We start from the raw sequence: 19,836 nt of genomic DNA, 5'->3' as shown, positions 1-19,836 counted from the left end.
CTACTTCTTGCAGAAGCCTGAGAATCCATGAACTGGATGTTTTTTCTTCCCTGCTGAAGACCAGGGTGGCACTGTGGCCTTGGGACTCATTTTTGACATGCCAAGCCCCCGAGTATTTTTCACACCTGCTTTTCCGACAGGCAAGAGCCTCCTCTGGCACCAGGCACCCTGTGTAATGTGCTGGTTTCAGAGGCTGGGCCTTGAATGAGGCACACACGGAACCCCAGCACTGCCATTGACTGGATGCATGACTTAGGCAAGGGACCTTAGCTGAATTCAGAGCCTCTGTTCCTCCATCTGCTGAATGGGGGCAGCCATTCCCACGTATGTTGTGGGGGCAGCCACCTCTCCCCAGCTGTGTAGTGACTACAGAATAGGGGCAGAGGGGAGTATGTGGGGGTGTTGAAGTGGAGCTGTCCTCCTTTCCTTGGCTCCGGAGTTATTTCTGTCTGAAAAACCAGGACCTGTCACTGTAATCAGGACACCCCCATCCCCAGGCTATGCTGGAGACTGGGTCAAATTTAATTCAGCTTTTTTTTTTCACACTAACCTTCAGTTCTGTGTAACTACCTCCAGGCCTTTGCCCCTGCTGTTCCCCTGCCTGGAATGCCCTCCTCTGTCCTCCATACCTTTGGGGAACAGTGAGGCCACTACCTCATGCATGCCCTTTCCCCAGTAGCCCAGTGGTACCGACCAGCTGCCCACTCTGCCCAGTGCTGGAGCCCCTGGACATCAGTAAAAGCAAGAGTTTAGAGTGCCAGTCAAGTAGGAGCACAAACAGAAAAAATATTTTAAATATTTTAACAAGTAGTAACCTCCTGGGCAAGGTTCTGATACCAGCCCTCATATCACTTTCCCTACAATGAACCCATCATATGTGGGGTTAAAACCAAAGCGCTCATACCCTGCTTACTCCCTGGCTTCCTGGCTCCAGAATCCACTATCCTCCATGGAGACAAATGGCCAAGCATAACCACCTGGATTGGTTATCTCCTCCTCCCCCTCCTCTTCCTCCTCCTCCTCCACACCAAGGAGCTACAGGCTGCTGGGAAAGCTGCTGACCAGCAAGGTCCCAGGTTCCCTCCTCTCTGCAAGTAGTCTCAAGGCCAAACACAGGCTGGTGGGAAAGCTCCAACCAGCAAGGCCATGTGCTCCCCCTCCCCTACCTAAAACCCCAAATAAAAACCCTTCCTTTTAGCTTTTCAGGGAGTTTGGGATTTCAGTGTTAGCTGCCCTCTTCCTTACTCAGCGCTGTGCAATAATAAAATTCCTACTTTCTTCCACTACACCCGGTGTCAGAGATTGGCTTGCTGTGCAATGGGTGAGCGAACTCACTTCAGGTTCCATATCAGTTCTTTCTTAGCACAACCATTTTCTCCCCTGCTGGTGGATCCCTGGCTAGGATGGACAGAGACCAAGCTATACCTTTCCACGTGGCCACCAGGGGGCGGAAACACACTGCAGGCCGCACCTGAGCATCTCTTGCTTCCCAGAGCTGGTGGAGGGAGTGTGTGTGTGTACATCCCTCCACAGTGCCTAGCACCAGGAACTGACACTGTCAGTGGTGGGGGGGCCCACTAGAGCCTTTTAAGGGGCCTAGAGATGGTGGCTCAGGCAACAATTTGAGGCAGGCCAATCCTGGCCCCACAACTCCTAGCTATGTGACAGGGACCAATTTATCCTCAGTATCTCATCCGCAAAATGGGAAGAAGAATGGTACCCACCTCAAAAGATCTTGGCTCTGACTAAATGAGTCAATCCATGGGTTGTGTTCACTTGTGGGTCACCCCACAGGCACATGGAGCATGTTCTCAGGGCCACCAAAGGAAGGTGCTTTAAAATAATTTAATATTTTATTAAAATAGAAGCATAACAAGAGAAATCAGAGCTATGTTTACCTTGTTTACAGTTACCTGTCAGTTAAGTATCATTTTGTATTGTTTTTATATTTAATTACATATGCAAGGGCCCCATAATCCTTTTGGTGTGTGACTTAGGTGGGTTTTCAGCCCATGGAGATCCCCACAGGGGCTGCAGCTGATGGGGTCCCTACTTGGCTGGTGTGTGAGGGGCTACAGTTCCTGGGGGGCCCAGAGCAGTTCAGCAGATGTCCATACAGGGCCCAGGAAATTGTAGGTTCTGGTGGCTTCCTCTGAGGTTTGAGCTGGATGACGGGCAGCAAGATCACATAGGGTCTCCCAACCCTTCATCCAGGGACCAGCCTGCTACCCTAGGAGCTGGTCACGAGGAGACCCCACCTTAGAGTCTCCATCAGTATTCTCACCTGGCCCCCCACCTCCTTCAGGCCATGCCCCACCCTCTATCCTACACCCTCCTCAGGTGCCCCTCCCTGTGGTTCTCTGACCCCTAGATGGCCTCCCCTTTCATCCCCTAGTCATATGGTTGGGGAGACTCCTGGCATTTGGGGTTGTCAAGGCTACTAGGAGTCCTACAGGACAGTTTCACGTAACAAAGGATTGTCTGAGTCCTGCTCCTTCAAATGTCCCACCGGGATGTCCAGACAGGTGAAAACTATGTTTATCTTCATTTGAGCCTACAACCTTGTTCTATTTTAGTCAGAAACACAAAGTAATGCTTGCACAGTTTTAGTACACAGCAAATTATGGTACTTTGTGACGTTTGGAATTTTCCCAGGAATTGTTCTAGTTTCATCTAGGAAAATCACATCACAAAGGCAACAACACTCACATTCCTCTGCCTGGAATGCCTCTGTAGCTGCCATGTTATAAAGCTTCAGTATATGGGGACAAACATCAGAAGATCTCATCACATCTTTAGTGTCCTTGAGCCCTAGCATCTACATGCTGACACATATTATTTTATTAAAATTATGTATTTGTATATATAAATATATTTTATTTTTAAATGACTGTCCTTTTATATTACAACCAAGGCATTACATTTATTTTTTGAAATTATGTGTATAGATAAGTTACATTTTTTTAAAATCTCTCTTAAAGCTCATAATTGGAGGCATTGCATTTATTATTATAAAAAGTAGGCACTGAGAATCTCACAAACATAATATGAGCAAAAAGCCAGAAACTAAGGAGTTTTCGGATATGAATTTCGTTTATAATCATGTGTCGCTTAAAGATCTCACACGTTCTGAGAAATGTGTTGTTGGGCAATTTTGCCGTTGTGTGAACATCATAGAGTGCACTTACGCAAACCTAGGTGATACAGCCTCTACACACCCAGGCTATATGGTACTAATCTAATGGGACCACCGTTGTGTATGCAGTCTGTTGTTGACCAACACGTTGTTATGCGGAGCATGACTGTGTTTGAAGTTCAAAACCAGACAATGTAATTGATGCTATTAGAAGCAGGATGGTGGTTACTTTAGGGAGGCAGGAACTTGACGGGGATGTGGGGTTTTTAGGTCACTGGAAATGTACTTTTGCTGATCTGGGTGCCCCTTCCACAGGCGTGTTCAGATTGGGAAAGTTCATCGAGTGTATGTACTTTGCGGTATGTATGTTATGCTTCAATTGAAAAAAAAAGCAAAAACGAAGCCAAATCAGCAGTAACGAGGCAAATCAACATCATGTACCTAAACACAACATGGGATCATTTTTGTGATGTTCCTGTGAAAAGTGTATAACCTGAGTCTCTTCATGAGGAAACACCTGACAAATCTAACCGAGGGACGTCCTATAGGCCTGTCCTTTCCAACTGTCGTGAAAGACATCGTCAGACTGAGGAACTGTCCAGAGAAAAAGAGACGAAAGAGACTAAACAACTGAATGCAATGCATGATCTGGGAATTTGGGGTTACAAAACATGTTATTGGGACAATTAGCACAATCTGAATAAGGTATGTTGATTAGATAATAGTAATATAACCATGTTAGTTTCCTGATTTTGATTCTCATACTGGGGTCGTGTAAGAGAATGCCTTTGTTCTTAGGAAAAACCTCTGAAGTATTGAGGGCAAAAGGATATCGTGGCTGCAGCTTACTCTCAAACAGTTAAAAAATGTATATATATGAAGAGAGAGAGCGTGAAGAGAGAAAGCAAATGTGATAAAACGGGGAGTTGAGGTGACCAGTCTATGGCTATTCATCGTATTAGTCTTTCAACTTTTCCATAAGTCTGAAATTATGCTCAGGGCCCGGCTCCCATGGCCTAGTGGTTAAGTTTGGCGCACTCAGCTTCAGTGACCCAGGTTCGGTTCCCAGGCGCGGACCTATACCACTCATCGGTCAGTGGCCATGTTGTAATGGTAGCCTAGATACAAAAAAAAAAAAAGGAAGATTGGCAGCAGATGTTAGTTCAGGGTGAGTCTTCCTCAGGAAAAAAAAATGAAATTATGCTCAGGTAAAAGGTTTTTGGGTAAGGGGCTCTGGGTCTGCTAGTGGAACCCTAAACGCTGGCCTTTCCTTTCTCTTTGCCCACGGCTGCAACCCCAGTTCTCCCGGGTGTCCATGTGAAGAGCGGCAGAAAAGAACGCACCGAAGCCTCACGTTTCCTGACATGGCCAGGTCTTGTGTGCCATAGGTGCTAAGGATCCATCTCTAGGGGTCTTAGCTTACAGCAAGGACTTAGTGAAGTTGGCTGAGGTTCGTCAGCTCTTACCTGCTGCAGGACACCTGACTTTCTTTCCTCAGCATGACCTCTGACCTCAGAGGGTGCTGGGATCAAGGCAGGTGCCCACAGAGTTGTAGAGTTGGCTGCTGGTGCCCTGACCTGAGCCCCAAGGAGTTGCTGGAGCCGCCACTGGCACCAGCTAAAGCAGCCAGGTTGGCGCTCAGCTGTCCACCCCCAGCCCAGGGTCAAGGGGCCCATAAGAGCAGCTGTGCACCCAGCAGACCTGAGCTGCACAGGAGTGAGGAGCTCCCGTCCAGGTCCCCTCTGCTGCCCCCAGAAGCCACAGGCTTCTGGATTTAGTGCTGGGGCCAGGGCTTCAAAGCCTTGGTTGCCTCCAATATATCTTTACAGCTTACCCATCCCTGCCTGAAATTATCCCGTTAAAGCTCTGCTTTCCTACGAGAGAAATCATTTCCAAGCACTGACTTCTCGTAAAGTACAGACGTTGTTGTTGGAGGGGTCACAGTTCATGGACTTTGAGATGTGAAACACATGGAAAGTCTTTGCTTTCTGTAAATCAATTAAATCTGGCTCTGAGCCCCCATTACTTCGGGCTGGTAGGTAATTCAGCCCAGGCATTCTCCTGTCACACTGATGGGTAAGGGCCTGGGGGTCTCAGGGGGCTCTTTCAGTCATCTGTCCCTGTGGTTTTGGCCCAGCGCCATGACCCTTTCAGTTTAGGGGGCACATGGGGTGACCTATATCCTGAGATCCAGAGCCATCTGCCCCCCGGCTCAGGCACAGCCTGACTCCCTGAAGTTCTACGTTAGGCCCCTCGGGCCTCCTGGGGATACACTTTAAAGATGGGGACACCGAGGCGGAGGGAAGGGGTGACACAACAGGCTGAAAAGGAGTGGATGAATTCCTTCCTTCCTAAGGTGCTTCTGACTGTGTGCCCCTCCCAGGGACACTTGTATTTCATCAGGGGACCATGTCTTAACCGAGCACTGAAGCTCACCTGGGCGGACTTCAGGCTCCATGACAGACAAGCAGGGAATTATTTGATGTAGGGGTCTTTTTAATACATATGGCTCTCTTGATAGATAAATATCAGACCAGGAATTCTTTCAGCTTGGAAGCTCTGGGATTCCCTGGGCAGTTTATGGATCCTTGCCATGGCTTCCTTTGGCTGAGAAAGTTTTCTCTCCCAAACTCTACTCCTAAACACTCAGGAGCAGCAGCAGCAAGGACTCATCTCCCAGTTCCTTGAGAGGCCTGGGTAACTAGCAAGACAGGACAGTGTGCCCTCTGGAGACATCTGTGCCCAAACAACCAAGGACTTGTCACTCAGAGCAGGAGCTAAGAGAGGAGGAGGGGGAGAGGAAAGAGCCTCTTCCTGAAAACTTGAAGGATTCCTGGGAGCCTGGCTGACCCTAGAGCCCCTGTGTCCTCATACCTTTCCTTCAATGCCTGTCCCAAGCGGGCAGCTCGGTTGGAATAGAGAGCTGCCTGCGCACCCTCTCATGCCGCTGAAGACAAAACATTTGAGTTGCAGCTGGAGGGATTTTTAGATTAGACTCACAGATTGCCAAGCTAGGAACTCCCAGGGCCCAGGCATGAGTCCGTTCCACAGGGCCAAGGAGATGCAGCAGGAGGAGCTGACAAAGTGCACCTGCCAGAATTTGCACTTGAGCCTGTGTCAGAAGGTGAAGTTGGGCCAAGTGATGCCCGGTGCTTTCTGAGCCTGAGGGAAAGCCCTCTTCCTCCAATCCAGGGCCCTCAGTCCCTGCTCTAGACCTCCAGTGACTCCTCATGGCTCCTGGGTGTAAAGAGAAACTTCTGCCTGGCATCTGAGGCCTCCTGAGCCTGGGGCCCCTGTGAACCCAGCCACACATCCTCTCTTTGTCGATACACGTAGGGGGAGAACCAGACCTTCCTCCTGTCTGTCTGGGGAATGTTCACTGCTGCTGAGGCTTCGGTGTCTCTGCTGGGATACCAATCCTCTCCCCTCTTCCAGGAAGCCCTCCCAGACTAATCAAGTCTCCTCAACCAAACTAGGACCCTTCTCAGGGATATTACCCCCTGCCCCCACTCTTGACAGGCTCTTGGGGTCAGTTCCTTGCTGAGGGTCTTGGACTGTCTCCCAGTGGAACAGCCAAGGTCCTGCAGGGTGCCTGGGGCAGGGCCAGCCAGGCTGGAGTGAGGCGGGGGGTTAGGGAGATTTCCTGGAGGAGGAAGGCGCTGACAGAGGGAGCCAAATTGGCATCAGATGTTCTGAGACTGTCCTTGTGGAGGACAGAGGCTTGGAGCAGATCTGACTCATTCCTGCCACTACCTTGCCTGCTACAGGCCTGGCCAGAGGGCCTGTTTGGACATCTTGCTAGCAGATGGCCCTGCAAAGGGTGACATCCGTTTTGGGCTACACTATCCAATACAGGAGCCACTGGCCACATGTGCTCTCGGGCACTTGAAATGTGGCTAGTTGGAGTTAAGATGTGCTGTAAGTGTAAAATACACACTGGATCTCAAAAATTTAACATAAAAAATAATGTAGAGTATTGCATTAATTTTTTTATATTGATGACATGTTGAAATGATAATATATTTTGGATATAACTGAGTTAAATAAAATGTATTATTCAAATTAAATATTCTTGTTTCTTTTTATCTTTTAAAATAGAGCCACTAGAAAATTTTAAATTGTATATGTGGCTCACGTCATACCATTTCTGCTTTACAGAGGAGGACACAAGTTTCAAAGGGCTTGAGCGATGGTGCAAAGCCCAGATGGGAAGGCAGGTGCATCTGCCCTAGAGTTTGTGAGCAGAGAAGACTCCCAAAGGGATACGTTCCCCAGGCCCTGCCTCTGGCTGCAGGACAAATACCAGAACCTTCCATACTCAGAGTCACGTTCCCCACTCCCCTTGGAATCTTGGCCAACCAGCAGTACATTCTGCCTCTGAGGGGGAGCGCAGAGTTGATGCTGTGACCCATGGACGTGGGAGGCTCAACAAGACACCAGGCTGGGTGGATCCTGTTATCGGACCTCCCTCCCCGCCCCCAGGCCAGCTCCAGCTGCGGCCAACAAGCTTCTGTCCTGCCCCAGGCCCTGTTAGCCTGGACATCAGTATGGCCCCCTCCCAGACATCAACTCTGTCAGGTTACCTTGCAACCTCCACTTCAGACCCATCTCTGTCTCTATCCTCAATCCTTGCTCAGGCCACAGACCGCTCTGCCCACAGATGAGTACCTTGGCAGGTAGGTGTCCCTAGCCAGCCATAAGGGGATCCCCCTGCCCCCTAGGCCTCTGTGGCAGCAGCTGTAGCTGTAGAGGTAACCATGGGGTTGGGAGCAAGTCTTCTGCAGGCAGAGATCTGGGGGGCCTGGGTCTTCACAGTCACCCCATCTCCTAAGGCCCACCCCCAGAGAAGGGAGATGCCCTGAGGCCTGACTCCTCCAGGAGGTGCTTTGGAGGGAAGCCTGTGCCCCTAGCCTTGGTGCAGACTCAGCATGCTGTGGCCACTGGCCTGGGCCACGAGGCCAGATCTCTTCCAGGGCCATCCTGGCTGCCCTGGGAGGGCCTCTCTGGGATCTTGGGAGCAAGAAGAGCCTGTCTTGTCTTGAGTGCCCCCACTGTGCCCAGCATCAGCTCTAGGAGGCAAGTGTGCCCTGGACAAGGATTCAGGACCCATTCCTGGGTCCCTTGAGGCCAGGTTTGCTGGAAGCATTTGGGATCCCATTGGGGCATCACATTTGGATGTAATAGGGTCAAATCTTGGGCTGTGATTATATCATAAGGAGGCCACTTTTGGTTTTAAAATAGTTTTAAATTAAAAAAATGAATTAAGGGGAAGGATTTAAGGAGTGAGGATTCTTGGCAGCCTTGGGATAATTATTATAAAACTGGCTCTCGTTTTTCAAGTCCTCTGTAGTGCCAGGCAGGAAGTGCTGCCATCCCCAGGAGGGGCTGGCCAAGGTCCCTGGCATGGCCAGCAGCATTGAGTGTGTTGTGCCAATTCCATGTGGCCGCCACCATGCCCATCCCTCCATCCCTTGGGCCCAGTTGCTCTGGCTCAGAGCAGGAGATTTTAGGCACAGGAATAGGTTTAAATCCTGTCCTGCCACTTGCCTACTTAACCTCCCCTGGCCTTATCATGCTCATCTGTAAAATTGGGGTAATGACAGTTCTTGGATCACATGGAGAGAGCCAGATATCTGCCCCAGGCCCTTTGCACACCTTAAGAGGCAGCATTTCTAGCATTACCTCTCTGCTGCTGCCTGTCTCCAAGCTGGGAAAACAGTGTCTTCCAGATACCACCCTTCTCCCGGTCTTCTGAAATATGGAGGGAGAAAATGGCCCATAGATTAGGCAGGGGGTTCCTGCAGGGGCAAAGTTGTGTCTGGCCCCTCATCTGGAGCTAGAATGAGGCCCTGCCCTTCCTGTCCTCTCACCCCAACCCACTCTGGGGACAGGTGCCCTGAGCATGGGAGTGGGAAGGGGGTCCACAGAACAAGCCTCTCTCTTCCCTGCTTCCTTGGGCTCGAAGCTAGAGGTCTAAGACCCAATTCCTCCCTCTCCTCACAGCCTCACTCAAAGCCCAGAGTACCCCGTGACCCGGGAGTGCCCTTCCCGTATAGTGACAATGACAGGAGCTGTGGCCACCAGCTCTCAAGTCCCTGCAGTTGGGCCCCCTGCCCCAGGGTGTTCAGATAAGCCCCTTGCCCATCTCTCCAAAAGCCTTGACCCCGTGTGCCCTCAGCTATCCCTTTCTCCCTGTTCACAACCTAACCATTTGCTGTCCCGGTGTCTCACCTCCTCTCACTCCTCAGCCCCCTCATCTGCCCCTGTCCCGCTGATCTGGGGCACAGTGATGGCTGGCTCTCTAAACCTTAGGTAGCTCTCGAGACTTGGGCTGGGGCTCGGGTGAGGCAAGTGAGGCCCTTAGTGTGCACATTTAAGGAGACACCCATTCTCAAGGTCTTGCAAAGGCAGGGTCAGGGCCTGAGCGTGCGTGCCTCCTTAAATTTTGCAGCTAAGAGATCGCTTGCCTCACCCTGGTCCCAGCCCTGCCCTGGCCCCTTTCCAAAGCTTCTCCTGGCTGTCTTGGACCCCACTCTGTGTTTTTTCTCCCACCTCTCAGCAGCTCCTCTTCAAGGTTCTGTGCTGGTTCCTCCTCCAGCTATCCTGGTTCCCCCTCTCTCACTGTGCACCCCCGCCTGCAGCCCTTCAGCCTCACCCAACATCTTGAGTCAAGATGCCCCCAAACAGCCCCTCCACCCTCCATCTCTCTCCTTAGCTCAGACCCCAACATCCCACTGCTGCCTAGCACTCCCCTCCAGGGCCCCACAGAAATGCTGTGTGTCCACACTGGTCAGCTCCTCCCCAGGTTTCCCAGTCCACATGGAGACCCCCTTCTCCACTCAGGGACACACCTCAGACTCCCCACTCCCTCACAGACAGCCAAACACTTTCTTCTGGCGTCCTCCTCCTAAATTTCTCTCATCCAGCCCTCTGCTCCTCACCTCCACCACTCTGTCCCCTCTCTCCTGGCCACTGGCCACCACCTCCTCCCTCCTGCCACTCCTGCCGCCTATCCACACTCTATAGGCATCTCCCTGCTTTGGACATCTGGCCCTGCCCCTCCTCTCCCCCAGACCCTTTATGACTCCCCACTGGCCTGGGGAGAGAGTCCCAACCCTCCCCCAGGGCTCCAGCCCCACCACTTCTTTTCAGCTCCACAAACACTCTGGATTCTTCCTCACCTCTGAGCTTGCCCATCTGCTCTTCCCTTCTCTCTGCCTTGGAGCACTGGCTGGAATTTCATTTCTTCACCAGACCAGGTAGGCTCCCCTTCTCTGCTCCCACGGCCCCTGCCCTGCCCTCTGTATAACCTTCCCCTGCTCAATACCCATGTCCCTCCCAACGTACTGGGCTTGACTCACCCCCTTCGGCCCCCCAGTGCCTAGAACCGTACCTGACATAGCAAAGGCACTCGAGGGGAATGTGTTGCGTGGATGAATGAATTTATTAATCAATGCATGGACGGATTGCCATGTAGGTGGCTCTGGTGGCTGGGTGGGGACGAGAGGAGATACTATGTAACCTGTAGCCAGTGTCTGCCCACGACAGCAGGTGGCTGGAGGGAGAAGGCCATGTCACCTCCAGCAGGCTAGGTGCTGATTTTAATGACCTGGCAGTGAGGTGTGTGCATGGCAGAGGCCTGCAGAAGAGGTAATGCCGAGAGGGCAGCTCTGCCCACCTCTAATTATTGCTTGAGTCTTTCTGGCAACGCCAGCTGCCTGCCCCAGAGAGCCGGGTCTCGTCCATCACAGTGTGAGCTCAGGGTGGGGCTGCTGCCACTGCCAGTGGGGAAGACAGAGAGGAGGTTCCTAGGGGCTTTTGTCTTGTAGAGCAGAGGCAGCCCCAGGCTTGGACCAGGTTCAGCTCCTGTCCTTCCTGTCCCCAGGACAGCTGAAGGGTGTCCCCCGGCTCCAGGGTCCCATCAAGAAGCCTCCGGGGTGGCCAAGGAGCAAGCCAGCTGAAGTGGGGTCCACAGCACCCCTCAGGCAGGGAGCCTCGGATGGTTTGGTGTCTGCTGACGTGGAAGCCCTTGGGAAGATGGCGCCCTAGTGGCCGGCTGGGCAGGAGGGCAGCTCAGGCCCGGAAGGAGGCCTTGACCACACGGCCCTTCAGTGGCTGTGGTGGCCGGAAGTTGTTCACCATGCGGATCCTCTCATCATCCTCTGAGGTGAAAAGCAGGCTCCGGAACTTTTCCATCTTAAGAAAGCAGAAGAGATACTCAGGGCAGAGTGTGAGTGCTGTGGTCCTCTCTACTCCCAGATACAGCATCTGGCATATCCCGCCCAGCCAGCTCTACTCATCCCTCCCCTCTTGCCTCTAGGGCTTGTCCCCACTTCTCCCCACTCATTCCCTCCTTGGGACCTCAACCTTAGTTACTTACTCACTAATGGGCCTCTGAACCTGGACCATGCTCCACCTGGGTCCAGTTCCAATCCCATCTAGCTGAGACATCAGCACATGTAGCATTCAGACTCTAACCCAGTAGGGGTGGTCCAGGATCCAGGGATCTCCCTTCCCAGCCTGTGCCTAGGTCCTAATGACTAATTAATCAAGCTAACTCCCAACCACAAATCTAAAGATTTATCAGCAAAATATCAGAGCCTTGATGGGGGGACCACGGACTGTGGGCTGCTGGTTGGGGGAGTCACACTGCCAGGGGTGGGCTCTGAGTGCTTCATCCCTCCACCTGGTGCTCTGGGAGGACTCACCTGCCTCTCAGAAATGCTGATGGGCTCCCGGAGCACGATCCAGGTGACACTCTCGCTCAGTGGGGGCGTCGTCAGGGAGCCGGGGTAGGTCCAGTAGTGCCGGCTGGCAGGCAGGAGACACTTGGGGTTGAAGCAGCTGAACTGGGCCTTGGTGCCCTGAGGCAGGGCAGGGGAACCCGGGAATCAGCATAGACCCCCACCAGGACCAGACCAGCAGCCTCCCCACCCATTTCTATCAGCAGGATTTAGGCTTCTCCTTGGCCTCCTCATGCAAACTGTGGGCAAATTTCTGTGATCCCAGATGCCATCTCTCAGCCTGGGCCAGGCTCTCTCTGCCCCTTTGCTGGTATGTGAAAGCTGCGGCCACCATGTTCTCTCCCTTGCCTTCAGGTGCCCTTGGTGGCTCTGCCTGTCAGATGGCCATTAACATGACAAGCATCTTATCAATCCTATACCCAACCAGATTGCATGCTGGGCACTCAGTGAGGCCATGGACCCTGACACAGCGGAGTCAGTTGCCGGGCCCCGCAGGTGCTGACCTGCACCCTGACAAGGGTTTGCTGCCAGACTAGGGGAGTGGAAGGGCCCACTCCGTGATCCAGCCTCTTCCTCCCTCCCCACCAGGCTGCTCTGGGTCAGTGGCACGGACCCCTCTCTCACCTTAAAGCGAACCATGTAGAGTGCATCTGTCAGACGGTTCATGCTGGGATGCTCATCCCCCGTCTGTCAGGGAGAGAGGGTAGTGTGAGCCGTTCATGTTCTGGAACTAGGGGCAGTGCCAGGCCTCCCAGGCCCCTCCTGGCCCCAGGTAATCACCCCTCACCTCCAGGAAGACACCGACCACAGCCAGGCCATCGGGCGCGGAGGCCGCCTCCCCAAAGGTGCTGTACTTCTTGGCGTTCCAATGAACCAGGTGCAGCTGCAGGGGCAACAACAGGCCAGCTTAATACCCCCAAGGGGCCGTGGGAGCTTGGAGCCACATTTCTCTCCCTCCCACGGGACTTCTGGCCCCTCTGCAGGAGGGGAAGGCCGTCAAACATCCCAGGACTTATGGTCCTGAGGGGCCCAGGCATGCCCCCAGGGGCCACAGATAGCATTCCCCCTGCTCTGGGCTAAACCCTTTCCTGAGCCCCAGGGGACCAAAGAAGAATCTGGCTCAGGCCCTGCCCTCTGTGAATGAACTATGAAACAGATAATGGCCATCCAGTGTGCCACCTCCCTGAGGAGGTAACGCCTGCAGCTGAATCCAAAGAATAAGTAGGGGGTTATCAGATGGAACCCTTGGGGGAAGGTATTCCAGGCAGAGAGAACAGCATAAGCAAAAGCCTGGAGGCGTGAAAGAGCCAGGTGTGGGCAGGGGAGTGAGCACATGCAGGTCAGTAAGGGGAGAGTCGGGAAGACGAGGCCGGGCAAGGCCAGGTCATGCGGGGCCCCGAAAGACAGGCTCAGTCCTTGAAGGGTTGTTGGCAAGAGTGTGGTGGGACTGGATTTGCCCTTCAGAAAACTCCTTCTGGTCACACGGATGAGGACAGGAGTGGGCAGAGTTCCGGCGGAAGACCCTGTGCTGGGGGTGGGTAGAGGATGTCTCTCTCCAGGCCTCTTGCGTGCTCCTCCTCACCCTCTCCAGGGCCCCCACACCAGGCACCCGTCAAGCCCCTGACGCCACAGTCCCTCCGGAAGTAGTAAAGGGATTCATGTAGAGGAAGGCGCTTACCTCGCTGGGGAACGACTTGCCGTCCACCGTGTGCTCTGAGCCCACACTGTGCTTCTTGCCCCAGTGGAAATGGAACTGCTTGAGCCGGTAGGGCCCATCCAGGGGCCCCCCAGTCATCACTGTGGGTAGAAACGGGGTGTGGAGCAATCGCTGTGAGAGCCCACACTGCCCGGCAGGCGGGAGTGCCAGGATCGGGGAGTATCCAGGAGGGGGATAAAGTTTTCATTTGGAAAATTCCTTGGGCTAATTGGGCTTGAGTCCCCACTCAGTCCCCTGAGCTCTTTGCTGGTTCAGGGCTGAAATCTTGGCAGCCTGTAGGCGGCAGAGGAGCTGGTACTGACAGAGTACGTCTCTCCATCTGGCCATCCCCCGACTCCTGCTGAATTTTGCAATGGAAGCTGGGACCTTGCCTCTCAGGCCCCTGGTATCACTAACAATAGGCCTCCCATGTCTGGAGCCCCGACCCAGGGCTGGGTCAGAAGGACTATTTTGTTCAGTCCTCATAGTAGCCCATGAGGGACAGAACCTATTATTATCTCTATTTTATAAAGAAGGAAACCAAGGCACAGAGAGGGCAAGGCATTTGCCCAAGGTCACACAGCAAGACACTGAACCAGGATACAAGTCCAGAGCCCAAGCCCCTAATCATCAGGCTGCACTGCCTCTCCAGAAACTTGAGCCTCCCCAGGACCTGACTCTGTCCAGAGCCCAGCTCCTGAGGGTCCCCACTATGATGGCCAGGCCCAGGTACCTCCAATGCCCTCCCCCATAGCCGCTTTGGCAGGCCCCACTTGTGCTAGTTTTATGACTTTCCCACCCTGATACCCGGTGAGCTGGGGTCACGCACAAGGCCTCCTGGGACTGATTGAATTTCCAGCTGAAAGGGATCTGGCAGTGGGGGGAGCCTCAACCAGGCCTGAATGTGAGCTCCTAGATCAGGTGACAGCCCTGGGTTCAGAGTCTCACTGGGCCCCTCCAGGGTGGGTAACCAGGGCAGGGCCTTGCCCCCTGAGGGCCCCTTGAGGAAGAGGATGACAGGACAGTCCAGAGGCCCCTCATTGTTCCCCTGCCTTACCTAAGAAGCAGGGCCTGTTTATGGCAATGCTGGGTGGTTAACGAAGGGTGTCTGGGGGTAGTGGCCATGGGCAGGGGCTCAGTCAGGCTGCCCCATCCCGGGGAGGCAGGAGCAGCTGGGCCTGCAGGCTCAGCTCCCTGATATGGTCTGTGGGGGCCCACCCCTCTGAGCATGCACCACCTGGGACCCCACCATGTGATCTCTCAGAGAGTGAACTCCCTCCCTAACCCCTTGAGCTTGGCGCCCGTAGCCCCCTCCCTCCGTCTTGACCAGAGAACACACCGCCATTCACTGGGCACAATGGGTTCAGCACTCTGTGGGTATCCACCCCCACAGAAACCTTGAAGGGGACACATTGTTATCCCTGTCGGACAGATGTGGGACTGAGGCTTGGAAAGGGAGGTATCCTGCCCGAGGTCACAGAGCTGGTGAGTGGCAGAGGCCCAGCTATCTCACTCCCAAGCCCACCTTCTTTCCACTGGCTCCCTGCCCCCCCAGGCCCAGGTTCTGGTAGAGGAGGGAACCCCAGCCAGGCCTGAAAGTGAGCTCCTGAATCAGCAGTCCAGAGGCATGCCCCTTTGACTCTTCCTCCCAACAGTGGCCTTCACTGAGCTACAGATGTCTGAATCGAATCCTCAGTGCCCGATGAAGGTTGCTTAAAAAGTGCAATTATATGAAAACTACTCCTTCATAAACTGTCATCTAGGGCCATCAAGAGCCCCAAGTCCCTCCCCAAAGCTCTAGGGGAGAAGCTTTTCTTAGAATTCAGTACTGCGAAATGCTGTGTCTCTCTTCTGAGGATCTCCTGGATTTCCTCCTTCTACAATAAGAACTATAACTGATCCTCTTTCTCTTTTTCCCTAGCCTACTAGGGAACTCGGGCCTAAGTGACTAAGATCACTCCCATTAGGGTTCCCTCCTCTTCTCTGCCCTTTGATTTTTCTACTTGAAACTTTAGTTCCCTTGAGTGCTTTCATTGTGTGGCTGGGGGTGGGGGGCAGACTACCAATCACTTCCTTACAAAAGAATCTCTAGCAGTTTCTCCTGAGGCCTTTGCCTAGGAGTTTATCATGAAAGGACCTGGACTCTAGTCCCAGGGCAAAGAGACCTTGGAAGGAGCTGCCACAGGTTCCCGCTGGCCTCTCTCTGGCCCAAGATGGTTAGGATCTTGGGTTGGAGAGAAGACCTGTGGGGTCAGACCAGGCTGGTGCTGACTTTCCCCAGCTCACTGAGTATCTCCTTCCCCATCTTAGAGGTGGGTTCTTAAGAGGAATAAAAGAGCTGCCTGCGACCTTAGCAAGGGGCCTGGCACACAGAACATTTCAGCTCCCTTCTTTCTCTGCTGGGCTTGGCCAGATCACACAGAGAGGAGGGCTCGGCCTTAGGCCACACAGCAGGTCAGTGATGGGGCAGGGAGTGGAAACAAACCTGATCTAAAGCACTACGTGGAAGAGAAGGAAGGGAATTAGCATTTCATGAGAATCTGCTGTATGCCAGCACCACAAACATCATCTCAGGTTTTCATTTTTCCTCTCTATGATCCTAGAGAGGAAATAGGGTCTTATTGCTCCCATTTTATGCCTAAGGAGACTGAGGCTCAACCCAAGGCTTCATAGCTGGTGAGAGTGGAGGCTTCCTTCTCCACCATAGCAAACTGTCCCTCTTGAGCCTGCCCAAAATAGGTTTAGGACCCCAGAGGGAGGGGTGCCAAGGTCTGGCAGGGACTACTTACCAGTTCGGTCATCACTGTCATTGAAGTCCACCTGGACAGAGTGGCCATTGTTGGCAATGCTGAGAGATGTGCAGGCCTCATAGGAAAGCTCCAGTGGCTTCAGGCTGGGCGAGTACACAGCCTGGCTAGACACGATATTGATTGGTGATTGGCGGTCTCCCTGGGCAATGGGATACAGCTTGTGCCACTCTGAGGGGCCTGCGGGTGGGGACAGGGCAAGGACTCAGGCCAGCCCATATCTCTGGGTTGCAGGCTGAGGGCAGCTGTGGGAATGGTCTCCTTTCAGAGGTTAGCCCCTGCTTTGGAGCTGTGTGCTCTGGAGCTCTAATTCCGGCTCCACCATCTCTCCTCTCAGCCTCCATTTCCTTGTCTGTAAAATGTCCTCACTAAAACTCACCACCCAGAACTGACAGGAGGCCCAGAGAGGTAACGCATGGAAGGGAGCATGCTACAGCTACAGACTCAGGGTGGTTCTGGCAGCGGTTGGTTCTCCCCAACCCAATACATGCTCAGAGAGGCCCCCTGCCCTACCAGGCATCTGGCCACTCCCTGCACCATGGACATGTTCATGGTGGTGTTTGTGATAATAATAACAAAAGCTCACATCAACTTGGCTTTGGTTCTGTGACATGCGTTTACTCCTCACAACCACCTTGTGAAGAAGAAACCAGTGTGATCCCCATTTCACAGATGAGGGAACTGAGGGCCGCTCACATGTACACACACACACACACACACACTGGGACTGTGATATAAACACAGCATGTGCATGAACTGCCCCCAGCTCCCCTCCCCAGGTGTGTGCCTATAAGTCCACAGAGATTTTCACGTGTGCACAGGTATGTGCACTGTGACCTGGGCTCACCACGCCCAGAGCGGGTGGGCCCAGCAACACACATGTGTACAAACACACACACAGCCCTGTCGACTACATCTGACATATACACATACACCCTCACATACAAACACCCCCTGTTGCAAACGCAGATCTGCACTAAGAGACTACAGCAAAACACATGCTCGTGCACACACACACACCACACCCACACCTGCATGCACACCCACGGGCACCCACCACCTGCCTCCCAGAGGCTCCATCTGCAGCCGAGAGGCTCAGCATCTCCCCGGGGAACATCCTGAGATGCAGCCTATTTTTAGAGCTATTGCCGGCTGGTGCTTCTCCCCGTTTTTGGCTTCTTAAGTTTTCCTGAGAAAACAGCAGCAGGTGCCGACAGAGCAGTGTCCCAGTGGATGACTCAGAATCGTGGCCCAGACCCACTGGGTTATTTTTGAAGTCCTGTGAGCATGCCGCATGCCGGCACCTCTATCCTCTGTCCTTCCCTCCCTCATTGCCCTGACACTGGACAACCCAGGTCTGGCTGGGTGAGGGGCAGCGGCCGGTGGTTGGCAGGCCCTATAGCATACTAGATGCTCAGAGCTGCTGGGCAGGACTAGCAAGAAGGCTGGAGTCAGGGGACTCCCACTCTGGGGAAAGCGCCCAGAAGGTGGCACTGAGCAGGTGCTGAGGGAAGATGATCTTTTATCGGTTCTGTCACCTGCACCTTCTCTGCCTCTCTCTCCATCTCTGCTGGTCTCTGTTGCCTTTTTCTGAATGTCTCTTTCTAGCTTTTGCATGCCCAGATCTGGGTTTCTCCCTCCAAAATATGCTCCTGTGTTCTTGGAGTCCCAGAGGGGGCCAGAGACACCACAGCACCTCCCTAACTCCCTTTGGCTCATTGCAACCTCCTGACCCCCAGATTGTAGCCCAAGACCCCCAATCACCCTCACAGTGACTGCCTCTCCCCAGGGAAGTGAGGAGTGTTCCTCCCACCAGTACTTCCCCTTCTCCCTACCCGGACCTGACCTGCTTGGGTTTCCTCCTGGCAGTCTGGATCTTGAGTCCTCATTATTTATCTCAGGGAAAGGTGGAAACCCTTGCCCGGTAAGAAATAGCCCCAAAGGGAACTGACAGCCCCAAACCCACACTCAAGCCATCTGACTTCACCTCCTGCCTCTTCTCCCTTCCTTCCTGCATCCTATGGAAACTGAGGCAGGATCCAGGAGCTATTTTCCTGGTCAGACCAGGAGTCTAGTGTGGACCACGGGCTCCCACGCCTCACACGGGGACGTGCCCAGACACCCTGCTTGATGCAGACACTCAGACACATGCGTGCGCCTCCAAATGCCCCTTCCCTCTCATACCTGCCGGCACGAAAGCCCTGACACTTTCCGGGGAAACTCTTCCAGGGACACTGCGCCCTTGCCCACGCGCAGTCCAGCTCCGGAGAGGTCCCCGCACACACGCCGTGCGCGCTCCCCGCACAGACACCCGCGCACAGCGCTCCGCCCCGACCGCCTCCCGCTGCCCTGGGCCACCTCCACCTCCCGCGCCACCGAGGGTGAGGGAGTGAGTGTCGGGGCCCGGGTCGAGCCAGTGCAGCTGTCGGGCTGCGCGGAGGAGGCGGCAAGACGTGCTGAGCCGCGCGGTGGCCAGCTGGCAGCGGGGCCGGCTGGGGCGCAGCTCGGACTTTGCGCCAGCGCGGGGGAGCCCGGGCTCAAGCTGGGCAGGTGGGCTGGGTTCTAGGGGCTGGGCTGGAGGGGGGTCCGGGTCCAGCCTAGAAGATGGGGGTTTGCCGGTCCGGGAAACCCAGCTGTGCGCCAGGGGTCGGGGCGAGTCCCAGCAGGTCAAGGCTGGCCGTGGTCTGCGCCTACCGTCGTTCTGGCCGTAGCCCCAGCCGTGGTGGCCGGTCATGCCGCTGCCGTCCCCGAAGCCGTGCACCTGCCGGCTCGGCACAGTTCCGCTCGCTCCGGCTGCGGCTCCGGCCCCGATCGCTGCCGCGGAGCAGCCTCTTAAAGCGGCGGCGGGCGGGAGGAGCGGTTCCCAGGGGACCCGCCCCCCCCCCCGCCCCCCTCCCAGCAGGGCGAGAGAGGCCGGCACTGCCCCACCCCCGCCCGCCCGCAGGCCAGTTGAGCCCCGGGTCGAGATGCGCGGTCAAGAGGACCTAAATCTCTTTCCGCACCCCCACCCCCGCCCTGGCTGGAGGACTGTCTCTCCTCTTCTCCAGCACGTGTACAGGCTCCCGGACACGAGAAACCCTCCATGCTGGAGGCCGCCTCTGTTTCCCCACACCTCATCCCCTCCCCAGGCTGTCCCTGAGCGGTAAATCCCACAACTGGGGACCTGGGCTCTGGGCCCTCAGTTCTTTGGGATTGGAGAGTCCCCTTTAAAGTACAAATTTGCTCTGACCATCAAGTGTCCAGAACTGGAGCTTCCCCTGTTTGCCAGACACTGTGGCAGGTGCTGCCAACGTTGGATCCTTGCTGTCGTCTAACCCTCTCAGCTACCCTACAACGTTGAGTGGTTCTTCCATTAGCCCTATTTCACAGAGTAGGGGACCACTGAGGCCTAGAGAGGTGAAGTGACTTGCCTGAGGTCATCTAGCCAGAGCATGTGTTTGTCTCACTCCACAC

General features: G+C 54.3%; 1 protein-coding gene across 1 annotated transcript; it reads right to left on the bottom strand.

Moving 5' to 3' along the window:
- Nucleotides 1-10,557: 10,557 nt before the first annotated feature.
- CA7 (carbonic anhydrase 7) lies at nt 10,558-19,248 on the bottom strand. Its single transcript, XM_023637145.2, has 7 exons — nt 19,078-19,248; nt 16,366-16,563; nt 13,559-13,677; nt 12,668-12,763; nt 12,505-12,567; nt 11,845-12,000; nt 10,558-11,332 (listed from the first exon to the last, which is right to left on the bottom strand). Exons 1-7 carry the CDS (start codon nt 19,115-19,117, stop codon nt 11,210-11,212), a joined length of 795 nt encoding a protein of 264 aa, XP_023492913.1. The 5' UTR covers nt 19,118-19,248; the 3' UTR covers nt 10,558-11,209.
- Nucleotides 19,249-19,836: the final 588 nt, after the last annotated feature.

The sequence above is a fragment of the Equus caballus genome, chromosome 3 (genome assembly GCF_041296265.1).
Source record: "Equus caballus isolate H_3958 breed thoroughbred chromosome 3, TB-T2T, whole genome shotgun sequence".
Taxonomy (NCBI): Eukaryota; Metazoa; Chordata; class Mammalia; order Perissodactyla; family Equidae; genus Equus; species Equus caballus.
The sequence above is the reverse complement of the archived record's forward strand: the minus strand, read 5'-3'. Positions and strand labels throughout refer to the sequence as shown.

What these genes read in the sequence shown, in the direction of transcription:
- CA7 (XM_023637145.2), bottom strand. Translation starts at nt 19,117, where the DNA reads ATGACCGGCCACCACGGCTGGGGCTACGGCCAGAACGACG. An exon ending in GGGCTACGGCCAGAACGACG is followed by an intron (nt 16,564 to 19,077) that starts GTAGGCGCAGAC and finishes CCCCACCCGCAG; the next exon opens with GCCCCTCAGAGTGGCACAAG. An exon ending in TGACAGTGATGACCGAACTG is followed by an intron (nt 13,678 to 16,365) that starts GTAAGTAGTCCC and finishes TTCTACCCACAG; the next exon opens with TGATGACTGGGGGGCCCCTG.